The sequence below is a fragment of the Crotalus tigris genome, unplaced genomic scaffold, assembly GCF_016545835.1.
Source record: "Crotalus tigris isolate CLP2741 ecotype Arizona unplaced genomic scaffold, ASM1654583v1 scf7180000018785.583249, whole genome shotgun sequence".
Classification (NCBI taxonomy): domain Eukaryota; kingdom Metazoa; phylum Chordata; class Lepidosauria; order Squamata; family Viperidae; genus Crotalus; species Crotalus tigris.
In genome coordinates this window covers 298,431-324,107 of record NW_024097200.1, presented here as the reverse complement: position 1 = coordinate 324,107, position 25,677 = coordinate 298,431, and the positions used below count along the sequence as shown (strand labels likewise).

At 44.1% G+C, this 25,677-nt stretch overlaps 1 protein-coding gene across 1 annotated transcript; it reads left to right on the top strand.

The window, feature by feature from the left end:
- Window positions 1-359: 359 nt before the first annotated feature.
- Window positions 360-24,244, top strand: NMRK2 (nicotinamide riboside kinase 2). Its single transcript, XM_039356090.1, has 8 exons — window positions 360-576; window positions 8,701-8,791; window positions 15,799-15,847; window positions 16,086-16,257; window positions 20,564-20,635; window positions 22,077-22,183; window positions 23,680-23,765; window positions 23,887-24,244. The coding sequence occupies exons 1-7, from the start codon at window positions 551-553 to the stop codon at window positions 23,763-23,765; spliced, it is 603 nt and encodes a 200-aa protein (XP_039212024.1). The 5' UTR covers window positions 360-550; the 3' UTR covers window positions 23,887-24,244.
- Window positions 24,245-25,677: the final 1,433 nt, after the last annotated feature.

Below are 25,677 nucleotides of genomic sequence, written 5' to 3'. Positions count from 1 at the left end.
TGACCCTTCTACTTCCCCAGGACTAATTTAGGCATAGGGCAGCCGGCCCAGGGGCTATTTATAACCAAGCCACACTCCTCTGTTTGTGTGTCTCTCTGTGTGTGTCTCTCTGTGTGTGTCTAAGACGCAAAGAGAAGCTGACAGGTGTAGCTGCTGCGCAAATGACCACTGATGACAGGAGACCCTTGGCAGGGCTGGTCAGGCGGAGTCCCCCCCCCACCCTTGTGCTGGAGAGCAAGATGGTTTTTTCCATCCATAACCAGGGTGGGGGGGGAGGGGGGAGAAGGAGCAGGCGCCTGGGGTGGGGGGCGGAGGATTTGCCTGGCTGCAAGGCTAGATAAGGGGCAGGCAGCGCTTCCTTCCTCTGCAGTTGAGGAGAGAGAGTGAGTGAGACACACACACAGAGAGAGAGAACGAGAGAAAAAGAGAGAAAGAGCGAGGAAGAGAGAAAAAAAAGAGAGTGAGAAAGAGGGGTAACATTGGGGAAAAGTCTCCCCCTCTTTTCATTGATTTGTCCTAAACCGTCTTGCCCCCCCCCTCTCCGGAGAAGATGAAATACATCATAGGAATAGGAGGGTAAGTGACTTCTCCCCCCCTCCCCTTTATTTTCCTTTGCGTGGGAAACACACAAAATTGACCGCGGGGGGGGGGGGGAAGAAAGACGCAACGGCCCCTCCAGTCTCGCCTTTTGTGTGTTTTCCTTGCCTTGTTTCCCCCCCCCTTTCTGTTTCCTTTGGAATTCCCATTTACGGATCGTTCCCACTCTTAATGTTTTGCGTTATTTATTGATTCGTGATTTTTTTTTTTTTTTTTTACTTCGCAATTTCTATTTCTTACGCCTGGGGCTCGAACGCTTCGCGTTTTTGTGCTTGTTTATTTTTTGAACTCGATTGTTTTGGGTTTTTTTCTTTTTCTTTTTTTTTAAATGGGTGGGAAGAAAAGGCGTGCTTTAAAGGTTTAAAAAGTCAGAGGCTGAAATTTCTCCGGATGTTTGTGTTGTTTGTTTATTTATGGGCTCATTCATCCATCCATCCATTCATTCGATTTGTATTGGCGCCCATTTCAACGAAGGAGTCTGAGCGGCTTAAGAATTCAGCGTCTGCTGCTTTATAGCCCAGTCGGGGATCGAAGGCTGGAAGTAATGGGGTGTGTGTGTGTGTGTGTGTGTGTGTGTGTGTGTGTGTGTGTGTGTGTGTGTGTGTGTGTGTGTGTGTGTGTGTGTGTGTGTGTGTGTGTGTGTGTGTGTGTGTGTGTGTGTGTGTCCCCACCTTTACCACGAAAGGAAGTCCCACGGAAGTCACTGTGGTAGGAGGCTACCAGAATAAAATACAGAATAACTACAGTGGGACGGGACCTTGAGGTCTTCTAGTCCAACCCTCCCTCCCCCCCCCACGCTCAGGAATTATTATTTTTTTTTTTTAAAGAAATTTGAAAACTCTAAAGAGTTTCTCTTTCATCAGATGAGAAAAGGTCCTTCGTGGCTGTTTTCATATACATACATACATACATACATACATTTCATATATATACATATTTCATATATATACATACATATATATATATATTTCATATACATATACATATATATATATATATATATATATATATATATATGTATATATATATATATATATATATATATATATATATATATATATATATATATATATATATATATATATATATATATATATATATATATATATATATATATATATATATATATATATATATATAGTTTTTCAGACAGACCGATCCGATTGATTGCACCTTGGCATTTTTTGGCTGCTATAATGCAGATCTATTTTTTTATAACCACTTTTGCCTTGCTGCCCCCCAGCTAGGGGCGTTAAGCAGGCTCAAGTCGCTACTGCGATACATTACAAATTCAGATTGGCGAGCTGATGAGGGCTAATGAGCCTGAAATAGCTATACTAGTCTCCCACTTAATTTTCTAAGTCTTTGTCAGCAAAAAGAAATCTGAACACACACACACATATATATAGACTGAGTCTCTTCCAAGACAAGCCATGATTACCTTTTTTGCCACTGACGACCCCACTTGGGCGGGGGGGGGGGTGTTACTTTGCTGTCTGCCTCGGATCTCATTGACCCGATTCATGGATTTATTGAATTAATTAATACGCCGCTCCCCTCCCACTGTCAAGCGACCCTTTGCGCTACAACAAGATGCTCAAAAATTAAAGCAGTTAAGACAATAAATATAACATTAATTAAGAATCTGATCTCCTGAAGGCCGTTTTGGATTTGCACAAGAAAAAAAAACCCCGGTTGCAGCGGGGGGGGGGGGGGGATGCAAGCTTTTATATTTATAGCAACGACCGGAAGGAGGAAATCCTGAGCGGGTTTTGCAGAACGAGCAGGATAAAAATGTTAAGCCACGAGGCTTCCAAGCTCTCAGCAATGGCGTGCCTTGATGGTCAACCTAAAAAGGGAACCAATTTGTCCTTTAAAAGAGCTGCCAGCCGGCTACATCTGTACAACCGCGTTAAAACTGGGACTGGGTTTTAAGTGGCCCTACACGTGTGTGTAACCCCAGCCCGAGGCTGCCTGTGTGTGTGTCTTGTGTATTGGGTGGAAACCCCCCTCCTCAAATGGGTCAATGGCGTTGAAGCTCCTGGGCAGACAAGTTCTCCCAGGAAGGCAGTCTAGTTTGTCTGTGTCATATATGTGGGTATAAGCATAATTCTGCATTTATTTATTTTTGTCATATTTACGTAGCGTATATCGGAGGTGGTGACCCTTTGAGAGCTGCGTGCGATGAAATTCCTCTTTAATGCATGCCGATTAGTGTAGATTCAAAGTGAGAATAAAGTTTATTCTATTCTAGTCAGGGCTACTGGTTAAATGGGGGTTTTTTTGGGGGGGGAGGGGGCTCCCTCCCTTCCTCATTTGGCCTTGTAGGTGCTAGAAGTAAAGCCTTCATCCTGGTTCATCCAAGCCGGGAATAAATAAGCAAACATGGTGACTGCTTTGGGAAGAAGGTTACAGTTTATTGCAGAAAGATGGTTCTTCAGGAAAGAGCAGAAGAGAGAAAGGGCTGAGCACATGGGGCAGTAGGCTTTTATACCCCCTCCAGCCTTGTTTGGAATAGTTTCCTGTTCCTGTGGCATGAACCTTGAGGCTGTTTCTGAGTGTTTGTCTAGGACTCTAGGCCTTGATATCTGTGGTTTAATCCTATTATCATATCCTGCTTCCCAGGTGATGGGGCTAACAACTCCTAGAGTTTGGGTGGGGCATGCAGATCTTCTCTTTGTCTTCTTGATTGCTCTGGCTCCAACTTTCTGATGGTTTTACATTTGCATTTATATGGGCCTAGCTCTTGCTTGGGGCAGAGAGATAGATTTGGGGCAGGTTTGGTTTTAAAAAAGTCCTTTTGAGGAAGAAATATATTTTTCTGCCCTTTTTAATATTTCTTTCTCTGGCCTAACTTCTCTCATAGGAGAGCCAGGGCTCTGATGGGGGGGGGGTTCCCCAAATAAAAGCCCCTTCTCCCTAAGCTTCCTAAAAGACAGAATAGGCTTAAACGATGAAAAGCAGGGAAGTTTAGATGGGGGAGGTGTTTTCTGCGTTTTTCAATTCTCTGCTAAGGCAAACCTTTTTAACAAATTTGAACCGGTTTTCCCCATAGGACAGAAGACCCCTCCCCTCCCAAAATATCAAGTTGAATAAAGAAATGAATAAAGGCCCTTCCAGCATTCACTCCGCCCCCCCCCAAGAGAAAAATCTCCCTCTACAGGATTCAGAAATAGTAGGATGAGGGTACTGTAGTTATTATTATCCTCCCAAGTTGATGGACAGTTTCCCCCCCCCCCCGCAAAATAAAATAAAATAAAATGGCCGGGCGGATGGAAATATGATCAACATGGACCCAAGAAAAGGTCCCGTTGCAAAGTTAGGAGAGCCAGCTGGGGGAGGATGGGGGGGAGGTTTTGAACTGTTTATTGTATCTGACATAGATTTTTTTTATTTTTTAAAAAGGCCCAGATTGTAATATTTTTCATAATTTAAAAAGAGCCCAGAGTCACACCTCTGTGCTATAATAATAATAATAATAATAATGTTGGAAGGGACCTTGGAGATCATCAAGTCCAACCCCCTGCTCAGGCAGGAAACCCTATATCATTTCGGACAAATGGCTGTCCAGTTTCTTCTTAAAAACTTCCAGTGTTGGAGCATTTACCGCTTCTGGAGGCAGGTTGTTCCACTGGTTAATTGTTCTCACTGTCAGGAAGTTTCTCCTTAGGTTCTAGGTTGCTTCTCTCCTTAATTAGTTTCCACCTGTTGCTTCTTGTCCTGCCTTCAGGTGCTTTGGAGAATAGCTTGACTCCCTCTTCTTTGGGGTAGCCCCTGAGATACTGGAAGACTGCTATCATGTCCCCCCTCATCCTTCTCTTCGTTAAACTAGACATCCCCAATTCCAGCAATCGTTCCTTATATGCTTTAGCCTCCAGTCTCCTGATCAGCTTTGTTGCTCTTCTCTGTACTCTTTCTAGAGTCTCAACATCTTTTTTACATCGTGGTGACCAAAACTGGATGCAGGATTCCAAGCGTGGCCTTCCCAAGGCCTTGTAAAGTGGTATCAACCCTTCACGTGATCTAGATTCTATCCCTCTGTGAATGCAGCCTAGCACTGTGTTGGCTTTTTTGGCAGCTGCAGCACACGGCTGGCTCCTATTTAGGTGATTGTCCACTAAGACTCCGAGATCCCTCACTGTTACTACTATTGAGCAAGGTACCCCCTATACTATGGGCGGCATAGAAATTTAATAAATAGAATAAAGCTGGAAGGGATCTTGGAGGTCTTCTAGTCCAGCCCCCCCCCCCGCTCAAGCTTGAGAACCTATACGAATAATAGAGAAAAGTTGATGATACGCCTCTCCCCCTCCCACCAAACGGATGTAAGAGATCACAATCGTACGAGGGCTCAGCCCCCCACCCCACAATTTTTCCTGCCCTTCCCCCCAAAACCCAGGACGATCCCTCCCCCCCCCCAAAAAAAAACCCCGGTCAGTCTTTGCGTTCAAAGGCGTTGAAGCCCTTAACGGGGCTCAGACAAACAAGGAGAACCACCCCCACCCCCAGATAGAAGGCGCGGGGGCTTTTCTCTCTCTGCCCCCTCCCCTCCCGCTCCGTTCTTCCCGCCTGCCTTTCCCGCGCCCGCCAAGCCCATTCAAAAGACGGAGGGAAAAAAAAACGGGAAGGAAGGCTACAGAACGTTTAACCGGCAGGGCGGGAAAGTCCGTTCATTCATTCATTCATTCATTTTCTTCCTTCGTGCTTGCGTCATGCCTTCATTCATGGCCGGCGCCAATCCGACCGAGCGCCCGCCCGCCGGCCAGCCAATCATGAGCCCGCCTAGGAAAGGCGCGCTTCCCCCCCTCTTTTTTTTGAATAAGGCGCGCTTTTTTTTTTGAATCGGCGCTCTTCCTGTCCCCTCCCTCCGCTCTCTTCTGTTTTGCTCTGGGTGCGAAATAGAAAGCCGAGGCGAACTCAGCAGTGGGACCACTGCTCCCATCATTCCCAGCCGAGAGCATCCAACCCATGGGGTGGGCTCCAGATTTGGGGGGAGGGCAGCCCGACAAACGCAGCCCGATTCTTCTCTGTTGCTCACATCAGAAGGGGTGGATGCTGAAATTTGGTGTGTGTGTGTGTGTGTGTGTCTTTTTTTAGACACTTAGGAGCCCAAATACAATTTGTTTTTCTAGGGAAAAAAAACAACTAGTGCCACAGAGCATAAAAGAGCTTTTTTTATTTTTTTTGTTTTATTCTTAAAAAACGGAACATTTAAAGCAGGGGTAGGCAACCTTGGCTCTTTTAGGACTCGTGGACTTCAACTCCCAGAATTCCTCAGCCAGCCACGCTGAGGGGAAAGGGAGAGGTTTCCAAGCTGAGCCAGGCTGGCTCAGGAATTCTGGGAGTTGAAGTCCAGGAGTCATGAGGGGCCATAGTTTCCCCATGCTGGCTGAGGAATTCTGGGAGTTGAAGTCCATGAATCATGAAGGGGCCAAAGTTTCCCTCATGCTGGCTGAGGAATTCTGGGAGTTGAAGTCCCTGAGTCACGAGGGGGCCATAGTTCCCCCATGCTGGCTGAGGAATTCTGGGAGTTGAAGTCCGGGAGTCATGAGGGGCCATAGTTCCCCCATGCTGGCTGAGGAATTCTGGGAGTTGAAGTCCAGGAGTCATGAGGGAGCCATAGTTCCCCCATGCTGGCTGAGGAATTCTGGGAGTTGAAGTCCAGGAGTCATGAGGGAGCCATAGTTCGCCCATGCTGGCTGAGGAATTCTGGGAGTTGAAGTCCAAGAGTCATAAAAGGGCCAAGGTGGCCTACCCCTGATTTAAAGCAAAGGATCATGTATTTGGGGCCCAACTCAGTAGCTTTCTGGTAACTCCGCTTCGTGACATCAATCAATCAATTAATACTGTAATAACATGTAATCAAGTTAGTCATAAATAAGAGAAATAAGCCTAAAAAACGTTCCGTAAACATTACCTATTAAATGTATTAATTTAGTTTTATTTAACGCTCATGACTTAATTCTTTTACAATTACAGTATTTATTTAAAGTATTATTTTACAGGGTTATTTATTTATTTACTTACTAGAACGGTACTAGTGATTTACTAAGTCCGAAGCGTTGCTGCCAGACTTTTATTGATTACAGGGGGCATTTCTGAAATGTCTCAAATTGCAACCTTGATGGGGGGGGGTGTCTGCCAATTACGGTTGTTAAGTTGGAATGGCTGTAAAATGGTTCAGTCATGTGTCTGACCCAATTTTATGATGCGCTTTGTGGTGGTCATTAAGTGAACCGGGCAGTTGTTAAGTGCGAACTGATACTTTGCTAGGGACGCAGTTTTGCTGGAAAGCTGACGGTTGTAGAATAGAATAGAGCTGGAGGGGGCCTCGGAGGTCTTCTAGTCCAGCCCCCTGCTCAGGCAGGAGAACCTATACCAGTTCAGACAAGTGACTGTCTAATCTCTTCTTAAAAATCTCCAGTGATGGAGCACCCACAACTTCTGGTGGCAAGCTGTTCCACTGGTTGATTGTCCTCACTGTCAAGAAGTTTCTCCTTAGTTCCAGGTTGCTTCTCTCTTTGGTCAGTTTCCAACCATCGTTTCTCGTCCTTCCCTCTGGTGCTTTGGAGAATAACCTGGCCCCCTCTTCCTTGTGGCAGCCCCCCAAATAGTGGAACACTGCTATCATGTTTCCCCTATTTCTTCTTTTCTTTAGACTAGCCAAACCCAAGTCCTGCAGCCGTTCTTCGTATGTTTTAGTCTCCAGGCCTTGGATCATCTTAGTTGCTCTTTGAGCTTTTTCCAGACTCAACATCTTTTTTGTGATACGATGACCAAAATTGGCTGCAGTATTCCAGGTGTGGCCTTACTAGGGCTTTGTAAAGCAGTACTAGTATTTCGCGTGATCTTGATTCTCTGTCTCTGTTTATGCAACTCAGGATAGTGTTAGCTTTTTTGGCTGCTGCTGCACACGGCTGGCTCATAGTCAAGGGATCGTCCACTAGGACTCCGAGGTCCATCTCACAGTTACTGTTTTTGAGCCAGATCTCACCTAGTCTGTACTTGTACTTTTGATTTTTCCTGCCTAAATGTAAAACTCTGCTTTTCTCCACATTAAAATGCATTTTGTTGGATAGGGCCCCTTGTTCATGTGACCAGGCGAGGCTGCAAACATCCATCAATGCGGCCATGTTGCCAAGTGGCCAAAAGGTGGTCACGTGACTATGGGGAAAGCCCCCCCCCAAAAATAGAATTTTGGATCTGGGTCCCATATCTCCTTTTTGAGGAGCTTATAAATTCAGTCATTAAGTCAAGGGCTCCCTCTAACACAGTTCCTGTAGGTCAGGGGTGGGGAACTGTGGTCCCTTTATGATTTGGACTTCAACTCCCAGAATTCCTAAGCCGGCATTGTGTTTTAGGACAGTGGTGGGGAACAATGGCCTCTTTATGTCTTGTGGACTTCAACTTCCAGAATTCCTGAGCCAGCAAGGGTTCAGAATTCCTGAGCAGGGCTGCCTCAGGAATTCTGGGAGTTGAAGTTCACAAGTCATAAAAGGATGCCCCACTCCTGGCCTAGGGAGTCACTTGTTGTGCAGGCCCGACTCTTAATTCTTCAAAGTAGGAAGCAGGTGACACTAGACAAGGGGTAGGCAACCTTGGCTCTTTTATGACTCGTGGACTTCAACTCCCAGAATTCCTGAGCCAGCATGCTAGACTGAGGAACTCTGGGAGTTGAAGTCCATTCAGATGTTGATCCATTCAGATGTCAATCCATTTAGATGGTGGTCTGTTCAGATGTTGGTCCATTCAGATGTTGATCCATTCAAATGGTGGTCTATTCAGATGTTGGTCCATTCAGATGTTGATCCATTCAGATGTTGGTCCGTTCAGATGTTGAAGTCTGTTAGGTCCACTAAATTGTTGAGGTTGAAAACAACAGTTGCTTGAAAGCCCAGTCTTTTTGAAGTAGGTCCCCCTTCAGGCCATAGAGTTGTGGGGCACGCAGAGGTCTGGGGACCTTTGGGGGCCTTTGAGAAGGAGAAGGAGGTCTCACTTCTTCTGAGAGAGGCCACCCTAGTCCTCATCTCGCCACTCGGCTTCTTCCCACGGTCCTCGTCCTAATCTCGTCTTCGCTCTTCTGCTTCACCTTCCTTCCTCTAGGGTGACCAATGGGGGCAAGACCACTTTGACCAATAGACTTACCCAAGCTCTCCCCAACTGTTGCGTGGTCCACCAGGATGACTTCTTCAAGGTAGGTTGAACTTTCTGCCTTGGGTTGATCTAGGGGTTGATTGAACTGAGAAAGTTGGCCAGGGGTGGCCAAGGTGAGTCTAGTGGCACCTTAGGAAGCCGAGCATGGTTAGCAGAGGTGGGTCTTAGGGGGGTCTTTGTAGAAAAAAGGGGGGATCGGGGTGGAACGAAGCACAGGAACTGCCTTCTTAACTCCAGATTGGACCCAGGGTACAAGCTCCCCCTCCCCATTTGGGGGGCAATGGTTAATGTGAGTAGGGGCAAGAGAACAGATGTGTTTTGAGAGCCTTGCCCAATCTGAAACATAAACACCCCTGGTCTTTATCGTTGCTGTCCGTTGTATAAAGCAGTGCTTTTCAAACTTGGCTATTGTAAGATACGTGGACTACAACTCCCAGAATTCCCCAGCCAGCCATGCTGGCTGGGGAATTCTGGGAATTGAAGTCCAGGCATCTTAAAGTTGCCCGAGTTGAAAAACAGTGATATGAAGTAACCTCCCTTTTATCCACAGGTCATAAGAAATATATATGCGTTTTCATTTGAAAAATATAGATGGGCATTTCTACCTATTTGGCTCAAATAGTGGGTGTGTCCCCCCCAAAACTGCCTCACTCATAGGGATTTCCTGCATTGAATGGACATAATCACAGAATAAATGACAGAATTGGAAGGGACCTTGGAGGTCTTCTAGTCCAACCCCCTGCTCCAGCAGGAAAGCGTATAGTATTTCGGACAAATGGTTGTCCAGTCACTTCTTAAAAACCTCCACAGTTTTTCAAAACCAAATGCCCAACACGTAGTTCTATATCCTCCCTGGCCTCTACTGACAAGAGTGAGGAGGATCCAATGGCCTAAAGGCTAATACAGCTGCCTAACATGCAAGCTGCCCAGGTTTGAATCCCAGAAGGGTAAGACTAGCTGATGACAGCTAAAGAGTTTGAAATAGCTACACTAGCCTCCCATTTAACTCTTTGTCAGCCACAAAATTTTATATTCAAAATTTATGGCTGGCAAAGAGTGAGTGGGAGACTAGTATAGCTATTTCAGGCTCATTAGCCCTCATCAGCTAGTCACACCCTTCAGGGATTCGAACGTGGGCAGCTTGCATGTTAGGCAACTGTAATACCTAACATGCAAGTTGCCCAGGTTCAAATCCCTGAAGGGTAAGACTAGCTGATGACAGCTAAAGAGCTTGAAATAGCTACACTAGCCTCCCATTTAACTCTTTGTCAGCCACAAAATTTTATATTCAAAATTTATGGCTGGCAAAGAGGGAGTGGGAGACTAGTATAGCTATTTCAGGCTCATTAGCCCTCATCAGCTAGTCACACCCTTCAGGTATTCGAACGTGGGCAGCTTGCATGTTAGGCAGCTGTAATACCTAACATGCAAGCTGCCCAGGTTCGAATCCCTGAAGGGTATGACTAGCTGATGAGGGCTAATGAGCCTGAAATAGCTATACTAGTCTCCCCCTCACTCTTTGCCAGCCACAAATTTTGAATTTATAGTGCTCACAGCATCTGACGTCTGCCTGCAAAACATGCTCCTAGATTGAAGCGAAACGCAGAACAGACTGATTTATATTTGGTAGATCAGGTGCCTTATATATTAACAAATAAAAGAAAATAACGAACACCAGGATATAATAAACCAGCCTGTTTAATACAAACAAGCCTGTGGTTAAGAAGAGCCACTAAGCTTTCGTCCGGCCAAAAACTGCCGGCGTCATCAGAGTTAGAATAGCAGGAGATCGGGAAGGCAGCTCATATAGCCTCCTGCCTCTGCGCCCGGCTCCTTAAGCACATCGTCGGCCCATTGATTGTATTAATCCGTATCACGCAAAGTTGTTCCGCAGCAGGCAAACTGTCCTTGGCTCCACTGGTTGTTTTAGAGCACTTTTTAAATCTGTGCATACGTGAAAGATGTCTATCCGAACTTTATTTTTTTGCATTGACATGCATGCTTGATTTCATTTTAAAAAAAGCAAAGCAGGAAAATTATACAATGGGGTTGCAGATATTTCCCCTCTCAATTGTCTCTTTCTGGGCCCTGCTCCCTGGTCAGAAAACCACTCTCCCTTAATCTAACATCTTCTCTGTGGGGCCCATAGTCTGTACTATGGATAAATCGGACCTCACTTAACATACCTTGCGTGGCGGATAATACGTGCCCGTGTAGATAAGATATATTTTTTTTTGCCAGTGTGTGGCTGCCTCTCACAATTCTCTCACTTCAAAAATAGGATGTCGAGAGGCCTCCGTAGAGATTGGCATGGCATGTGCTAGTCGCCCAGTGAAAGAAACACAAGTTTAATTTGGCCAAAGGCAACAGGGATTAATTAAATCAGGGTTTGCAAAGTTGGGCAACTTTTAGACGGGTGGACTTCAACTCCCAGAATTCCTTTCAATGCCTTTTCTTCCTTTTCCCCCTTTTTTCCTACACTTTTTCTTCCCTTTCCCCCTCTCCTATTTTTCCTATTATTTATTTTTGTATTTTATATTATAAACTAATAAAAAGACAAATAAATAAATAAGAACAGGGATTAGACCAGTGTTTCCCAAGCCTGGCGACTTCAAGACCTGTGGACTTCAGTTCCCAGAATTCCCTAGCCAGCCATGGGGGAGTTGAAGTCCACACGTGGCCAAGTTTGGGAAACCCAGGATTAGGGACTACCTAATAATCTGAGCTGTGGATTTTGGAGCCAGCAGACAAGGAAACGGGCTTCCAGTACTGCCACCACATGTCCATCCAGAGAACTGCAATCCAAATATCTCTGGAAATTTTCTGTCACCCAAGCCATAGCTGTCCTAAAGATGCTTTTCCACCAGGCAACTGGACTTCTTGTTTTTCTTTGAAGACATTTCGCTTCTCATCCACATAGGAGAATAAGCCCATCCGGACTAGATTCAGCAATCCCTCTGCATTTGAAAGATGAAGGCCACTCTTTCAAAGACAGCAAAGTCCACAAAGTCCAGACTGGAACATTGGGCGCTATCTAACAAAATGAAATTCAGTGGTGAAAAAAATAAGGTTCCACATTTAGGCAAGCAAAACCAAATGTACAGATGTAGTATAGGGGGTACCTTGCTCAACAGTAGCAACTATGAGAGGGATCTCGGAGTCCTAGTGGACAATCACTTAAATAGGAGCCAGGCGTGTGCTGCAGCTGCCAAAAAAGCCAACACAGTGCTGGGCTGCATCAACAGAAGGATAGAATCAGAATCAGGTGAAGTGTTAATACCACTTTACAAGGCCTTGGTAAGGCCACACGTGGAATACTGCATCCAGTTTTGGTCACCACAATGTAAAAAAAAAAAAAGATGTTGAGACTCTAGAAAGAGTAAATCGAAGAGCAACAAAGATGGAACTAAGGAGGAATTTCCTAACGGTGAGAACAATGAATCAATGGAACAACGACTTTAGAATATTGCATCCAATTTTACTTGTCACAACATAAAAAAGATGCAGAGACTCTGGAAAGAGTGCAGAGAAGAGCAACAAAGATGATTAGGAGACTGGAGGCTAAAACATATAAGGAACGGTTGCTGGAATTGGGTATGTCTAGTTTAACAAAGAGAAGGACAAGGGGGGACAGGATAGCAGTCTTCCAGTATCTCAGGGGCTGCCCCAAAGAAGAGGGAGCCAAGCTATTCTTCAAAGTGCCTGAAGGCAGGACAAGAAGCAATGGACGGAAACTAATCAAGGAGAGAAGCAACCTAGAACTAAGGAGAAACTTCCCGACAGTTAGAACAATTAACCAGCGGAACTACCTGCCTCCAGAAGCGGTGAAAGCTCCAACACTGGAAGTTTTTAAGGAGAGACTGGACAGCCATTTGTCCGTAATGGTATAGGGTTTCCTGCCTGAGCAGGGGGTTGGACTAGATGACCTCCCATGTCCCTTCCAAATCTACTACTACTACTACTACTACTACATCATTCTGGACAGAGAGGATTGCTGGCTTGAGAGACGGGCCCAAAAGGGCATCTAGGTCAAAATTGACCAGCCCTCTCAACAGAGGGAGAGGGTTATGACATCATCCATCTCCCATCTACAACACGGTCCAAGAAGGCTCCACACCCCTTTGCACCACTCAGGTGACCCTGAGGACACAGAGATGAACCTCCAAGTGGCCTCAACGACTCTCAGAGAGAGAATTAATGATCAGATGACTGCAAGGAATGTAAATTCTTCCATCATCATCCGGTCAGAGCTGAAGAAGCTTCTTGGAGGAGAAGGGAAACATCTTCAAAGAAAAGAAAAAACAAAAAAGTCCAGTTCCTTCCTGAAAAAAAAAAAGCACCTTTGGGACAAATCTATCTTAGCCCTACCAAAAATGGACAGCAGGTCCTTTGATATAGTGAAGGGAACTTAAGCAGGATGAACCCATCATGGTTCCTCAATCCCTTTGCATCAGATAGGTAGAATATTCCCAGTCTCCAGATTTTGGAGGGGTAAAATGCTTTCCAGTGGATTTTGGAATTCTGATTTTTAGACCAGGATTTTTTTGGAACTCAAAGGAATCCGGGCAGAATGGCACCAAAAGCAAGGATGATGGACACATTATTCCCTTGAGTTTCTAGGAAACAGAATTTGATATACGAGGAAGAACCTACAAAGAACGGCTGCAGGACTTGGGTTTAGCTAGCCTAAACAAAAGAAGAAATAGGGGAGACATGATAGCAGCATTCCAGTATCTGAGGGGCTGCCACAAGGAAGAGGGGGTCACGTTATTCTCCAAAGCACGAGAGGGAAGGATGAGAAACAATGGTTGGAAATTGATCAAAGAGAGAAGCAATCTGGAATTAAGGAGAAACTTCTCGACAGTGAGAACAATTAACCAGTGGAACAGCTTGCCACCAGAAATCGTGGGCGCTCCATCACTGGAAGTTTTTAAGACTAGGCTAGACAGTCACTTGTCTGAGATGGTATATAGGTTTGTCTGCCTGAGCAGAGGGCTGGACTAGAAGACCTCCAAGGTCCCTTCCAGCTCTATTTGATTCTATTTTGTTGGCTGGTTGGGCTGAGATGGTGAAAAAGTCCTTTCTCTCCTGAGCAGAATATAAATCCGGGCAATTAAACTCAGAGTCAAGAACGGGATCAGCCTGGAATCCCTACATAGCCACGAGTGAAATGAATCCAATCTTCCTTGAATTCCATTGAATTTATTTATTTATTTATGAGACTTATATGCCGCTTTAAGTGCAAGCACTCTCTAAGCGGTGTACACCAGTAAGCAATGTATATATATATATATATATTTACATTGCCCCCAACAATCTGGGTCCTCACTTGACCTACCCCAGAAGGATGGAAGGCTGAGTCAACCTTGAGCCGGTGAGATTTGAACCGCTGACCTGCTGAACACAGTCAGCTAAAGTGGCCTGCAGTACTTGCACTCTAACTGCTGCGCCACCTCGGCTCTTCAACTTATCTAACTGCTTCCAGGTGCAAACTGTGCGTAAGCTTTTAGCAATAGATCAGTTTCCGGACCTGGTCCTTCACGCCAGACAATTTACTTGTCTGGACGTCACCAGACAGAGGAGCCCAGCTGTTGGGTTTACTGACCTCGTGGCTGCATTGTTGTACTGATCTAACCTCTGGGTCTCTTAACTCTGTTGCTAGCCTTATTGACCAAGATTAAGATTAAGGAAATGGAGATATTAATAGGTTTGGAGCACCTAGAATTCGGTGGCAGTCTTAACATTTAGGGAAAAATATATTGTACTTATTAGAAGAGAATATTTGTAGCTCGGGGTACAAATGAGGGATCCTGGGTGCTCTCTGAGCTGGGGGGGGTTTTCTTGCAGACGTTTCATGACCCCACTAGGGAACAATATCGGTGCTTTGGTCATGAAACGTCTGCAAGAAAACCCTCCAGCTCAGAGAGAAACGTCAGACCCGAGACTGTTTACAGATCAAGAAGAAAAAGAAAGTCAGAAATCTCCAACTATTATTCTAACTACGGTTTGTATAATAGTTACAATTCATAGAAACAGTCCTGAAGGCAACGTGTAAAATATACGTGTATATAATAAGAGAGACAACCCCATACTTCTAGCATGGATGATGTTACCTAGTCAGGTAATGAAATGTCTGCAAGAAAACCATGAAGCTCAGAGAGCACCAAGGACCCCACAGTCCTCCTCCTCCCCTTCCTCCTCCCCTTCCTCCTCCTCCTCCTCCTCCCCCTCCCTGCAAATCCCCCTCCCTTCTAGCACTGATGATGTTCCCTAGTTGGGTCATGAAAAGTCTGCAAGAAAACCATCAAGCTCAGAGAGCACCAAGGACCCCACAGTCCTCCGCCTCTCCTCCTCCTCCTCCCCCCCTGCAAAACACACTCCTTTCTAGCACTGATGATGTTCCCTAGTTGGGTAATGAAATGTTTGCAAGGAAAGCACCAAGTTCAGAGAGAAACAGGAAAGCAACAGTCCTCCTCCACCATCTCCTCCTCCTCCTCTTCTTCTTTGCAAACCCCATTAGTGGGGTCATGAAACATCTGCAAGAAAGCCACCCAGGTCAAGTCCCCCCAAGTAAAACAACACACCTCCATTTAGGCAACACGTCTTAGTGTGTATTATTATTTTTTTTCTTTCTGGTCCCTGGTTGTCAACGCAATAGCGTCATTCCATCAGATCCTTTCCCGTTGCCACGGGGGGCAAAAGTCTAACCCGTAGAGCAGTGACTTCAAATGAAATATCTTTATTAAAATGCAGAGTTGTGAGGCCATGTCCAAGGCACTCGTTTCAGGCAGCCTTTGAAATCGGGAGAAGCAATTTGATCAAAACATGTGCATTTTAAAGTTCTTGGGACAAGGGGGATGGGGTGGGTGTATTGGTATGCACCACTGCAGTTTTGCTAAGACAGAACCTGCCTGTGTGTGTGTGTGTGTGTGTGTGTGTGCGCGCGCGCGTGCTTGTGTTTTGCAGTAGCGTCCAGGCTGTGATCGGATCTTAAGTAACTGATCAGCCTGCCTTTGCAGCATTGTTTTATTGATCACTATGTTTCAGCCACAAGATCAAATACAAGTCGGGGACGACGGCTTTAAGCAATGGGATGGTAAGAACAGTGTTCGCTGTAGGATGCAGTAATGTATATTTTCCTAAGTATATTTTATTTATCACTCTCCTATTATTATTATTATTATTATTAAAAAACAAACCTTAACTGTAACATTTAAGTAAACTTTATTATAAATTCACTTCTTTAACTTACATACATTCACACTGAGTTTCACGTTTTTCTAAACGGGCGTGTGCGTTGTGGTGTCTCTATAAAGCTGGTTTCTTCTAACTAGTTTTGGCTTCCCTGGATATGGAGGCGATGGTGAACACCGTGAGGGCCTGGCGAGAGAACCCCGTCAAGTTCGCCCGATCGCACGGGGTGAACGTGTCGCACGACGCGAAGATGCCCGACTCGGAGGACATCGACATCCTGGTGGTGGAGGGATTCCTGCTTTATAATTACAGGTAGACACCCCTCTTTTGCGGTTGTTTATTTTAAAGCGCGACAGCGTGGAATATTTTTAAAGTAGTTCTTGGACACTTTTTCTTTCAACATGATCCTGCTTCTGAAGTTTGGACAAAAGCTTCCTCTGGTTGTTAGCATTCTCCACTCTCCCTGTTTTTGCAGAATGGAAATTGGTAAAGCAGAGTAGCCCAAACCAAAACCACCACCACCACCACCTCCTCCTCCTCCATTTTCTCTTCCTTCTCTTTTTCTATCTTCTCTTCCTTCATCCTCTTCTCTTTCACCATCTCCTCCTCTTCTCCGCAAACCATTTCTCCTTCTAGCCCTGATGAGGCTACCAAGTTGGGTCCTAAAATGCTGCAACAAAAAACCCCCCAAGCTCAGAGAGCACTAAGGACCCCACAGTTCTCCTCCTCCTCCTCCTCCTCCTCCTCCTCCTCCTCCTCCTCCTCCTCCTCCTCCTCCTCCTCCTCCCTCTCATCCTCCACCTCCTCCTCCTCCTCTCTGCCAACCCCTCTCCACTGATGATATTCCCTAGTTGGGTTATGAAATGTCTGCAAGGAAATCGCCAAGCTCTTGAATTCTGAAACTGTACAAAGTATCTTAACAGAAACTATCCATCTTTTTAAACCACTTAGTATCAAAGACTCTCTTCTTACCAACTTATTGTGATTCCAATTCCGGGCATGTTGCATTCTTTACCTTTAAAATTTGTCTTTCTAGAGATGGTCATGGCTTCATTCCCAAGGCTCTGAAAAATGCGTATATTTTGTTGTGCAACGAATCACTTGTGCAGGAGGCCTTTTTCCATGTAATTCGGGGTGGGGTGGGGTGGAAATGACCCTTTCAAATTGTACCGTAACCCTGCAAATATCGAGGTCAAATGTTAGCCATCATTCAGCTCTGGCTGCCATCGCAACCGCGCGGGGGGGGGGGGGAATGGCAATTGGTATCAATTAACTTTATTGACCATAATCTCTGCTGGGTGACAGAGGCAATTAATGACAGTTCTTGCAATGCAAGAGAGACCTTTATAATAATAGTAAAGTTGGAAGGGACCTTGGAGGTCATCTAGTCCAACCCCCTGCTCGGGCAGGAAACCCTACACCATTTCGGACAAATGGCTGTCCAGTCTCTTCTTAAAAACTTCCAGTGTTGGAGCATTTACTGCTTCTGGAGGCAAGCTGTTCCACTGATTAATTGTTCTCACTGTCAGGAAGTTTCTCCTTAGTTCTAGGTTGCTTCTCTCCTTGATTAGTTTCCACCCGTTGCTTCTTGTCCTGCCTTCAGGTGCTTTGGAAAATAGCTTAATTCCCTCTTCTTTATGGCAGCCCCTGAGATATTGGAATACTGCTATCATGTCCCCCCTTGTCCTTCTCTTCGTTAAACTAGACATACCCAATTCTAGCAACCGTTCCTTATATGTTTTAGCCTCCAGTCCCCTAATCATCTTTGTTGCTCTTCTCTGTACTCTTTCTAGAGTCTCAACATCTTTTTTACATCGTGGTGACCAAATGTTATGTTGTGGCTTGTTGGTTCGTTGGCTCTTCTTTTCACCAAAACTGATGAATCACTGCAATATCCCAGCATCCTAATGCCCGCGTTCTTAAATCGAGCATAGTGACTCCTTTGATCCAGACCAACATTTGTTCACCTGAGACTCATCCGAGCAACTTCATCGCTCCAAATAATAAAAAAAAAATTAGATAGGCAGAGAGTCAGAGAGTCGTTGGAACCCTTGCCATGCCAACTTCAGAATAACAGGTCTGGAAGGGTCCTTGGAGGTCTTCTAGTCCAACCCCCTGCTCAGGCAGGAGAACCTTATGCCATTTCAGACTTCAGGAACGAAGCGTCTCAGATTAATATCTGATGGAATTGATCTAATGGATTAATATCTGATGGAAACTAATCAAAGAGAGAAGCAGCCTAGAACTAAGGAGAAACTTCCTGACAGTGAGAACAATTAACCAGTGGAACAACCTGCCTCCAGAAGTGGTGAAGGTTTTTAAGAAGAGGTTAATAATAATAATAATAATAATAACAACAACAACAACAACAACAACAACAGAACAAAATAGAACAAAATAAAACAGAATAGAATAGAATAGAATAGACAGAGTTGGAAGGGACCTTGGAGGTCATCTAGTCCAACCTCCTGCTCAGGGAGAAAAGCCTATACACATTTCTGACAAAGGGCTGTCCAGTCTCTTCTTCAAAACTTCCAGTGTTGGAGCCTTCACCGCTTCTGGAGGCAGGTGGTTCCACTGGTTAATTGTTCTGACTGGACAACCATTTGTCTGAAATGGTAGAGGCTTCCTGCCTGAGCGGGGGGGTTGGACTAGATGACCTCCAAGGTCCCTTCCAACTATTACTATTATGTTTTTAAGATGCTTTTGGCCTGGATGATTGAGTCTTCATATCGACACATTGCCATATATTTTGGGGAGAAACCCCTGAAGTGGATATGACGAATGTTGTTCCATTCCAATGTCTCTCTGCTGATCTTATTTTTCCTTTACTGCAGTTTTGTGTTTTGTTTCAATTCCCCAGCACAAAAATCCACCTCTATAGACAGTGTGCTGTCCCTGATTCGCTCAAAAGCTAGCTTGAGGTCTTTAAAAAGATTGTGACGAGGGCAGTTGTGAGCTAATTTGAGACTTGGCGGGGATGGGGCACAAATCCTAGTTGTAGGTAAGTCCTTGAGTTACAACTGTCATGCAGCTGGGCATAAGTTATCACCGTCATCAAATGAGTGGGACGCAAAACCGATCCCATTTTTTTTTAATTGAAAGTTTATAAAATTTTACAATAAAATACTCCCCCCCTCCTAACCCCCCAACCCCCTACTTCCCAGAGCTGAATACAGGGTTAAAAACAATAAAAAACATAGAACTTAAATGAACATCAAACAATTATACATACATCCAAAAAACAAAATGTTAAACACTTTAACTCCAGTACATAAAAACAAAAATTACCATCCTTAAACGTAAGTTATTCAGAAGCTTACCCTTAGATATACATTATTCAAAAGCTAAATAATACTTTCTAATATCGTATTTATTCTGTATAAAATTCACCCATCTTTTCCACACCAAAATATATCTCTCTTGCGATTGGTCTTTCTATTCTATTCTATTCTATTCTATTCCTATTCTATTCTCCATTCCATATTCTATTCTATTCCATATTCTATTATATTCCATTCCATTCCATATTTTCTATTCTATTCTATTCCTATTCTATTCTTATTCCTATTCTATTCTTATTCCTATTCTATTCTATTCTCCATTCCATATTCCATTCCATATTCCATTCCATTCTATTCTATTCTATTCCATATTCTATTCTATTCCATTCCATATTTTCCATTCTATTCTATTCTATTCTATTCTATTCTATTCTATTCTATTCTATTCTATTCTATTCTATTCTCCATTCCATATTCTATTCTATTCTATTCTATTCCTATTCTATTCTCCATTCCATATTCTATTCTATTCTATTATTCCATTCTATTCTATTCTATTCTCCATTCCATATTCTATTCTATTCCATTCCATTCCATATTTTCTATTCTATTCTATTACTATTCTATTCTTATTCCTATTCTATTCTATTCTCCATTCCATATTCCATTCCATATTCCATTCCATTCTATTCCATATTCTATTCCATATTCTATTCTATTCCATTCCATATTTTCTATTCTATTCCATTCCATTCCATTCCATATTTTCTATTCCATTCCATTCCATTCCATATTTTCTATTCCATTCCATTCCATATTTTCTATTCTATTCCATTCCATTCCATTCCATATTTTCTATTCTATTCCATTCCATATTTTCGATTCCATTCCATTCCATATTTTCTATTCTATTCTATTCCATATTGCATTGCATTCTGTTCTTTCACTATTCTATCCTATTCTGTTTCTTTCCATTCCATTCCATTCCTATTCCTATCCCATTTCCTATTCCCATTTCTAATCTGTTCTATTCTGTTCTGTTCCGTTCCATTCTATTCCGCTCCGCTCCGTTCTGTTCTGTTCTATTCTATACATGGAAGTATCCCAAGGGAAGACGTAGACACAAGATGCTGAATAGCAATGCTAGAAAGATGGGGGTTTCCTGGAATTTTATTCTTCATTATGGGACAACAATTAGTCTGGGATGGTATGAAGATTCCTAGCTTGTAAACTGGGATGGACTACTACTAGAGGACCTCTAAGGGTCCCTTCTGGGATTCTATGAAGTGCCGTGCCAAATGGTAAATGCCCTGGTCCTGTTTTCGTTCCTGCAGGCCTTTGGTGGATTTGTTTGATAAGCAGTACTACTTGGCCGTTCCTTATGATGAGTGCAAACGGAGGAGGAGGTAAGGACCGTTTCATGATCTGATGCGTGGAGGGCTAAAATGTCCTCCTCTCCCACTCCTGTTCCTTGACAGTAATGGAGGTTGTAGAACGAGAAGGCTTTTGCTAAGATGACGTTCCCAAACACCCCTTTTCAGGGAGTTGGGCAGCAGATAAATTAATTGATGATGATGGTGATGTAGATTTATTATATCCGGGACTTCATTTAACCTCTGACCTGCAGCCATTTTGCAACGTCTGTCCGGGTGCCCACCTGGCAGGGTGGCAGTTCATGGTGTTTTGGTTCCAGCTAATGAAACATTCCAAAGAACTTCCAGGCATTTATTTTCCTAAAAGTCTTTTATTGTTACAAAATGTCGGCACAGGCACAACGGAGGGATGCTAGGATCTAAGTTCTCTTCCTCTGAGCAGTTAAATTATCAGCATGTTCCCTCCCTAAATTAGCCGTCATATCTCACATTATCCAATTAGTTTGAAGGTCAAAGGTTTCCTTCCTCTTTCTTTCCCGGGCTTTACCCTCACCCCCCTTCTGCTCTGTATTAACCCCAAAAATATCAGACAGTTCTGCATATTGTCAAAAGCAAGAATATACAATATTTGCAGCGTTGACACATGGCAGGACAAGGGCTGAGCAAGGCTGCTGCACAAAACAAACACCGCACTGGGGAAGCTAGGAAGAGCAGGGTGTGTTTTGTAGAAGATCTACATCAGTGTTTCTCAACCTTGACTATTTTAAGGTATGTGGACTTCAACTCCCAGAATTCCATAGCCAGCAATGCTGGCTGTGGAATTCTGGGAGTTGAAGTCCTCATGCCTTAAAATTGTCAAGGTTGAGAAACACTGGTCTACATCAATCTCTCCTTTCCAGAAGCTCCACTCCAACCTTAGGGACTAGATTCATGGGCTCAACCTCACTAGAAGAGTAGCTTTACTGTGGCCAGAACGAAGAAGAAGACAGCTGGACCCCGAGGATCTGCCTCCTGCAGAGTAGAGGACTCTAAAGTGTATGTCTGCTCCTGGGCTGATATGTAGGCCGTTGGCTGTGCCTGTGTCAAGCCAGTCGACTTTAAGCCGTTCTTCTCCCCAGTTTGACCTTGGCAGATCTTGGCTCCATGTTTACGCTGCAATTCTAGGGAGAGGGTTACTTGCCTTGCCAGATCCAGCTCTTAAAATTTTGAATTTGATTGATTGTTTTGATTGGAATGGTTTGTTGATTATTCTCTAGTGTAATGCTGTACAGCTTAACTTCTCTCCTCTTCTCTCCTCTCCTCTCCACTCCACTCCTCTCCTCCCCTCTCCACTTCTCTCCACTCCACTCCACTCCACTCTTCTCCCCTCCCCTCCCCTCTCCACTTCTCTCCTCTCCACTCCACTCCACTCCACTCTTCTCCTCCTCTCCCCACTTCTCTCCACTCCTCTCCTCTCCTTTTTTTCTCTCTTCAGTACACGTAAATACACCATTCCTGACCCTCCCGGTCTATTTGACGGTCACGTCTGGCCAATGTATCTTAAACACAGGAAGGAAATGGAGGCCAATAAAGTCAACGTTGGTAAGAAACTCTTGACATAACCTGACTGCAATTAAGAAGGGTTGGGTCAAATAAATATGAACGAGGCAAGTGCTAGGGGCTGGAAAATGTCTTAGTGAACAATTTTGGGTAAAAAAAAAAGTTCACCTCTGGTTAAGAGGGACGGTCCATAAATTTGAAAAAGAAATCAAAGTTTTTAGAAAGCCGTAGAAAGACTAGCAGAGTTGGGGCCATTCTAGTCTCCAAGGGGAGGGTATTCCCACAGACCAGGGGCCCCTGTGGAAAAGGCCCCACTTTTAATCCAGGGGTCGCCAACCCCCGGGTTATGGCCCAACTTGGACCCTGAGCCATTCACAAACGGGCCGCCGAAAGAGGGAAGCAAAAACGCACATCCCCACTTGTCCGAGCAGCGAGCGAGCGTGCTCCCACTCCATTTGTGTAAAGGGTAGGTGCGCGTGCCCGCTGCTCGTGCAGAACCATCCCCTGTCCCCCCCCCTCCCGATCCCCAAAGCTGGAAAGGTTGGGGCACTCTGTTCTAATCCCCACCAGCCAACATTCTTTGGCTGATGGGACCGGCACCACGCCCAATCTTCCTGAGCGAATTGGATGGGCAGAAACTCTTCCTGTTTCTAAACTCTCAAATCACAATCCCTACTTGTCCCAAAGGTGGGGTTTTTTTTCCCAAGAGGCAATTGGATTTTCTTCTTCCTTGAAGACGTTTCGCTTCTCATCCAAGAAGCTTCTTCAGCTCTGACTGGATGGTGGAGAGTGGAAGGATTTATGTTCTTTGAAGACAGTTGGTCATTTGCCTTCTTTTAGAGGGTCACTGAGGCCACTTGGAGGTTTACTTGTGTCCTCAAGGTCACCTTAGTGGTGCAAATGGGTCCGGAGCTTTGTTTGGAACTGCTGACAACACCATCTATCTCCAGTGTACAACACAGTCCTTTCAGCTGTTCCAAGAAGGCTTCACACCCATTTGCACCACTCAGGTGATCCTGAAGATTCAGATAAACCTCCAAGTGGCCTCAACGACTCTCAAAGAAGGCAAATGACCAGCTGTCTGCAAGGAGTATAAATCCTTCCCTTCCCCATCATCCGGTCAGAGCTGAAGAAGCTTCTTGGAGAAGCGAAACATCTTCAAAGGAAAAAACAAGAATGTCCAGTTGCCTCCTGGCAAGGGGGTTGGACTAGATGACCTCCAAGGTCCCTTCCAACTTTATTATTATTATTATTATTATTATTATTATTATTATTATTATTATTATTATTATTATTATTATAAAAGCACCTTTGGGACAACGATGACCTGGATGACAGAGAATCTCCACGGACATTCACCTAAACCTACTTATCCTTAAGGAAATTTCACTGAAGCTTTTCCCAGAAATGTCATTAGAATTGTGGTGTTACGTCTTGGCTAATTCCGGGGATAAATCTCTACATGCCTGCTGAAAGTTGGGAGTTCACTCTCAACGTAACGACATGCAAATTTGGTAATTGTCCATTCTTATTTTCAGTTTATTTGGATGGATTGAAGTCCCGAGATGACCTTTATTTGCAGGTCTTGGAAGATATTCAGAACACGCTCTTGAACTGTTCATAGGTGAATATAGAGTATTCCTGATTGGACTCGGGGGCGTGAGAGGAAATACTACCGCTTTGCAATAAAATAATTACCAATTTTCATAGTTTAGATGTCAACGCCTTGTGTTTTCTTTTTCCAGGATCTGCGGGAAACAGAAAGATCTATGTACAGATGTGATGTAAATACTTTTTTTTTTGGCAGAAGCATGGAGAATTGAGTTTAAAAACACCTGCTGGACATTGTCCTTTAAGAAAACAACTTTATGTATATAATTGCACGCTAAGACAACTTATTGACCACACATCTGTGGGCAGTCTTTTTATCTTCTTATTTTATATTCCACTGATTTTGCGTTTTTCAGCTGCATTTTTATACTTGGATGAAGTTTGTAAAATACTATCGCTTAAGTCCTTTAACAATAATATCTTCTGTAACTATTTGTGTAATAAATACCATAATGTATATTCAATAAAGATTGAGACGTTTTGTATATCGTACTCGGGAACTGTCACAGCTCTTTGCATCTGCAACACCTCTGGGGGGGGGGATCATCACACTTTTCTCTCTGAAATCCTGACATACATCCTCATGGCCCACCATAGAGGCAATGTGAAGTCAGTTTTAGCCATTCCAAGATTATACATTTCATCTCCCAACGGAATTTGACTGGTGGGTATGATGAAAGAAACTGGATGATGCAGCCCCAGTGTTTATGGCTTGCGTGCCATCTAGTTGGTGTTCCAGGATGGTCTGTTTCCATCCTTCAGATCAGAGGTCTCCAACCTCCGCTACTTTAAGACTTGTGGACTTCAACTCCCAGAATTCTTCAGCCAGCTTGGGGAACTATGGCTGTTTTATGATTTATGGACTTCAGTTCCCAGAATTCCTCAGCCGGCTTGGGGAAACTTGGCTATTTTATAATTTGTGGACTTCAACTTCCAGAATTCCTGCGTCAGTGTGGGGAACTATGGCCCGTTTATCACTTGTGGACTTCAACTCCCAAAATTCCTCAGCTAGCATGAGGAATAATAATAATAATAATAATAATGGAGACAGCAGAATAGACGAGAAAGAACTGGAGAAGATAACAAAATACAAAGACCTACAAATAGAAATAGAAAGACTGGCAAAAGCAAGCAAGGGTGGTACCAATAGTCATAGGCGCCTTGGGTGCAATCCCAAAACAACTGGAGCACCACTTGAACACCATCATCGGATTGACAAATTCGCTATTAGTCAATTGCAAAAGACGGCCTTACTAGGAACTGCTTCCATCCTGCGACGATATCTGTAATACCATCAAACATCCACATCTGCCTGTCCCAGGTCCTGGGTAAGGACTCGATAGGTAGACAAAATGCCAAATCCAGTCTGAACATCTGGCTGACTGTACGATGATCCATAATAATAATATAATAATAATAATATTAAACTGCTCTGGGACTTCAGAATTGAAACAGACAAGCACCTGCAACATAACACCCCAGACTTAACAATTGTCGATAAGAAAGACAAAAAAGTCTGGATAGTGGACGTGGCAGTGCCTGGAGATAGCAGAATAGAAGAGAAAGAACTGGAGAAGATAACAAAATACAAAGACCTACAAATAGAAATAGAAAGACTGTGGCAAAAGCAAGCAAGGGTAGTACCAATAGTCATAGGCTCCTTGGGTGCAATCCCAAAACAACTGGAGCACCACTTGAACACCATTGGCATTGACAAATTCGCTATTAGTCAATTGCAAAAGGCGGCCTTATTAGGAACTGCTTCCATCCTGCGACGATACCTGTAATACCATCAAACATCCACATCTGCCTATCCCAGGTCCTGGGTAAGGACTCGATAGGTAGACAAAATGCCAAATCCAGTCTGAACATCTGGCTGACTGTGCGATGATCCATTATTATTATTATTATTATTATTATTATTA

What these genes read in the sequence shown, in the direction of transcription:
- NMRK2 (XM_039356090.1), top strand. Translation starts at nt 551, where the DNA reads ATGAAATACATCATAGGAATAGGAGG. An exon ending in CGGCTTTAAGCAATGGGATG is followed by an intron (nt 15,848 to 16,085) that starts GTAAGAACAGTG and finishes TCTTCTAACTAG; the next exon opens with TTTTGGCTTCCCTGGATATG. An exon ending in GAGTGCAAACGGAGGAGGAG is followed by an intron (nt 20,636 to 22,076) that starts GTAAGGACCGTT and finishes TTCTCTCTTCAG; the next exon opens with TACACGTAAATACACCATTC.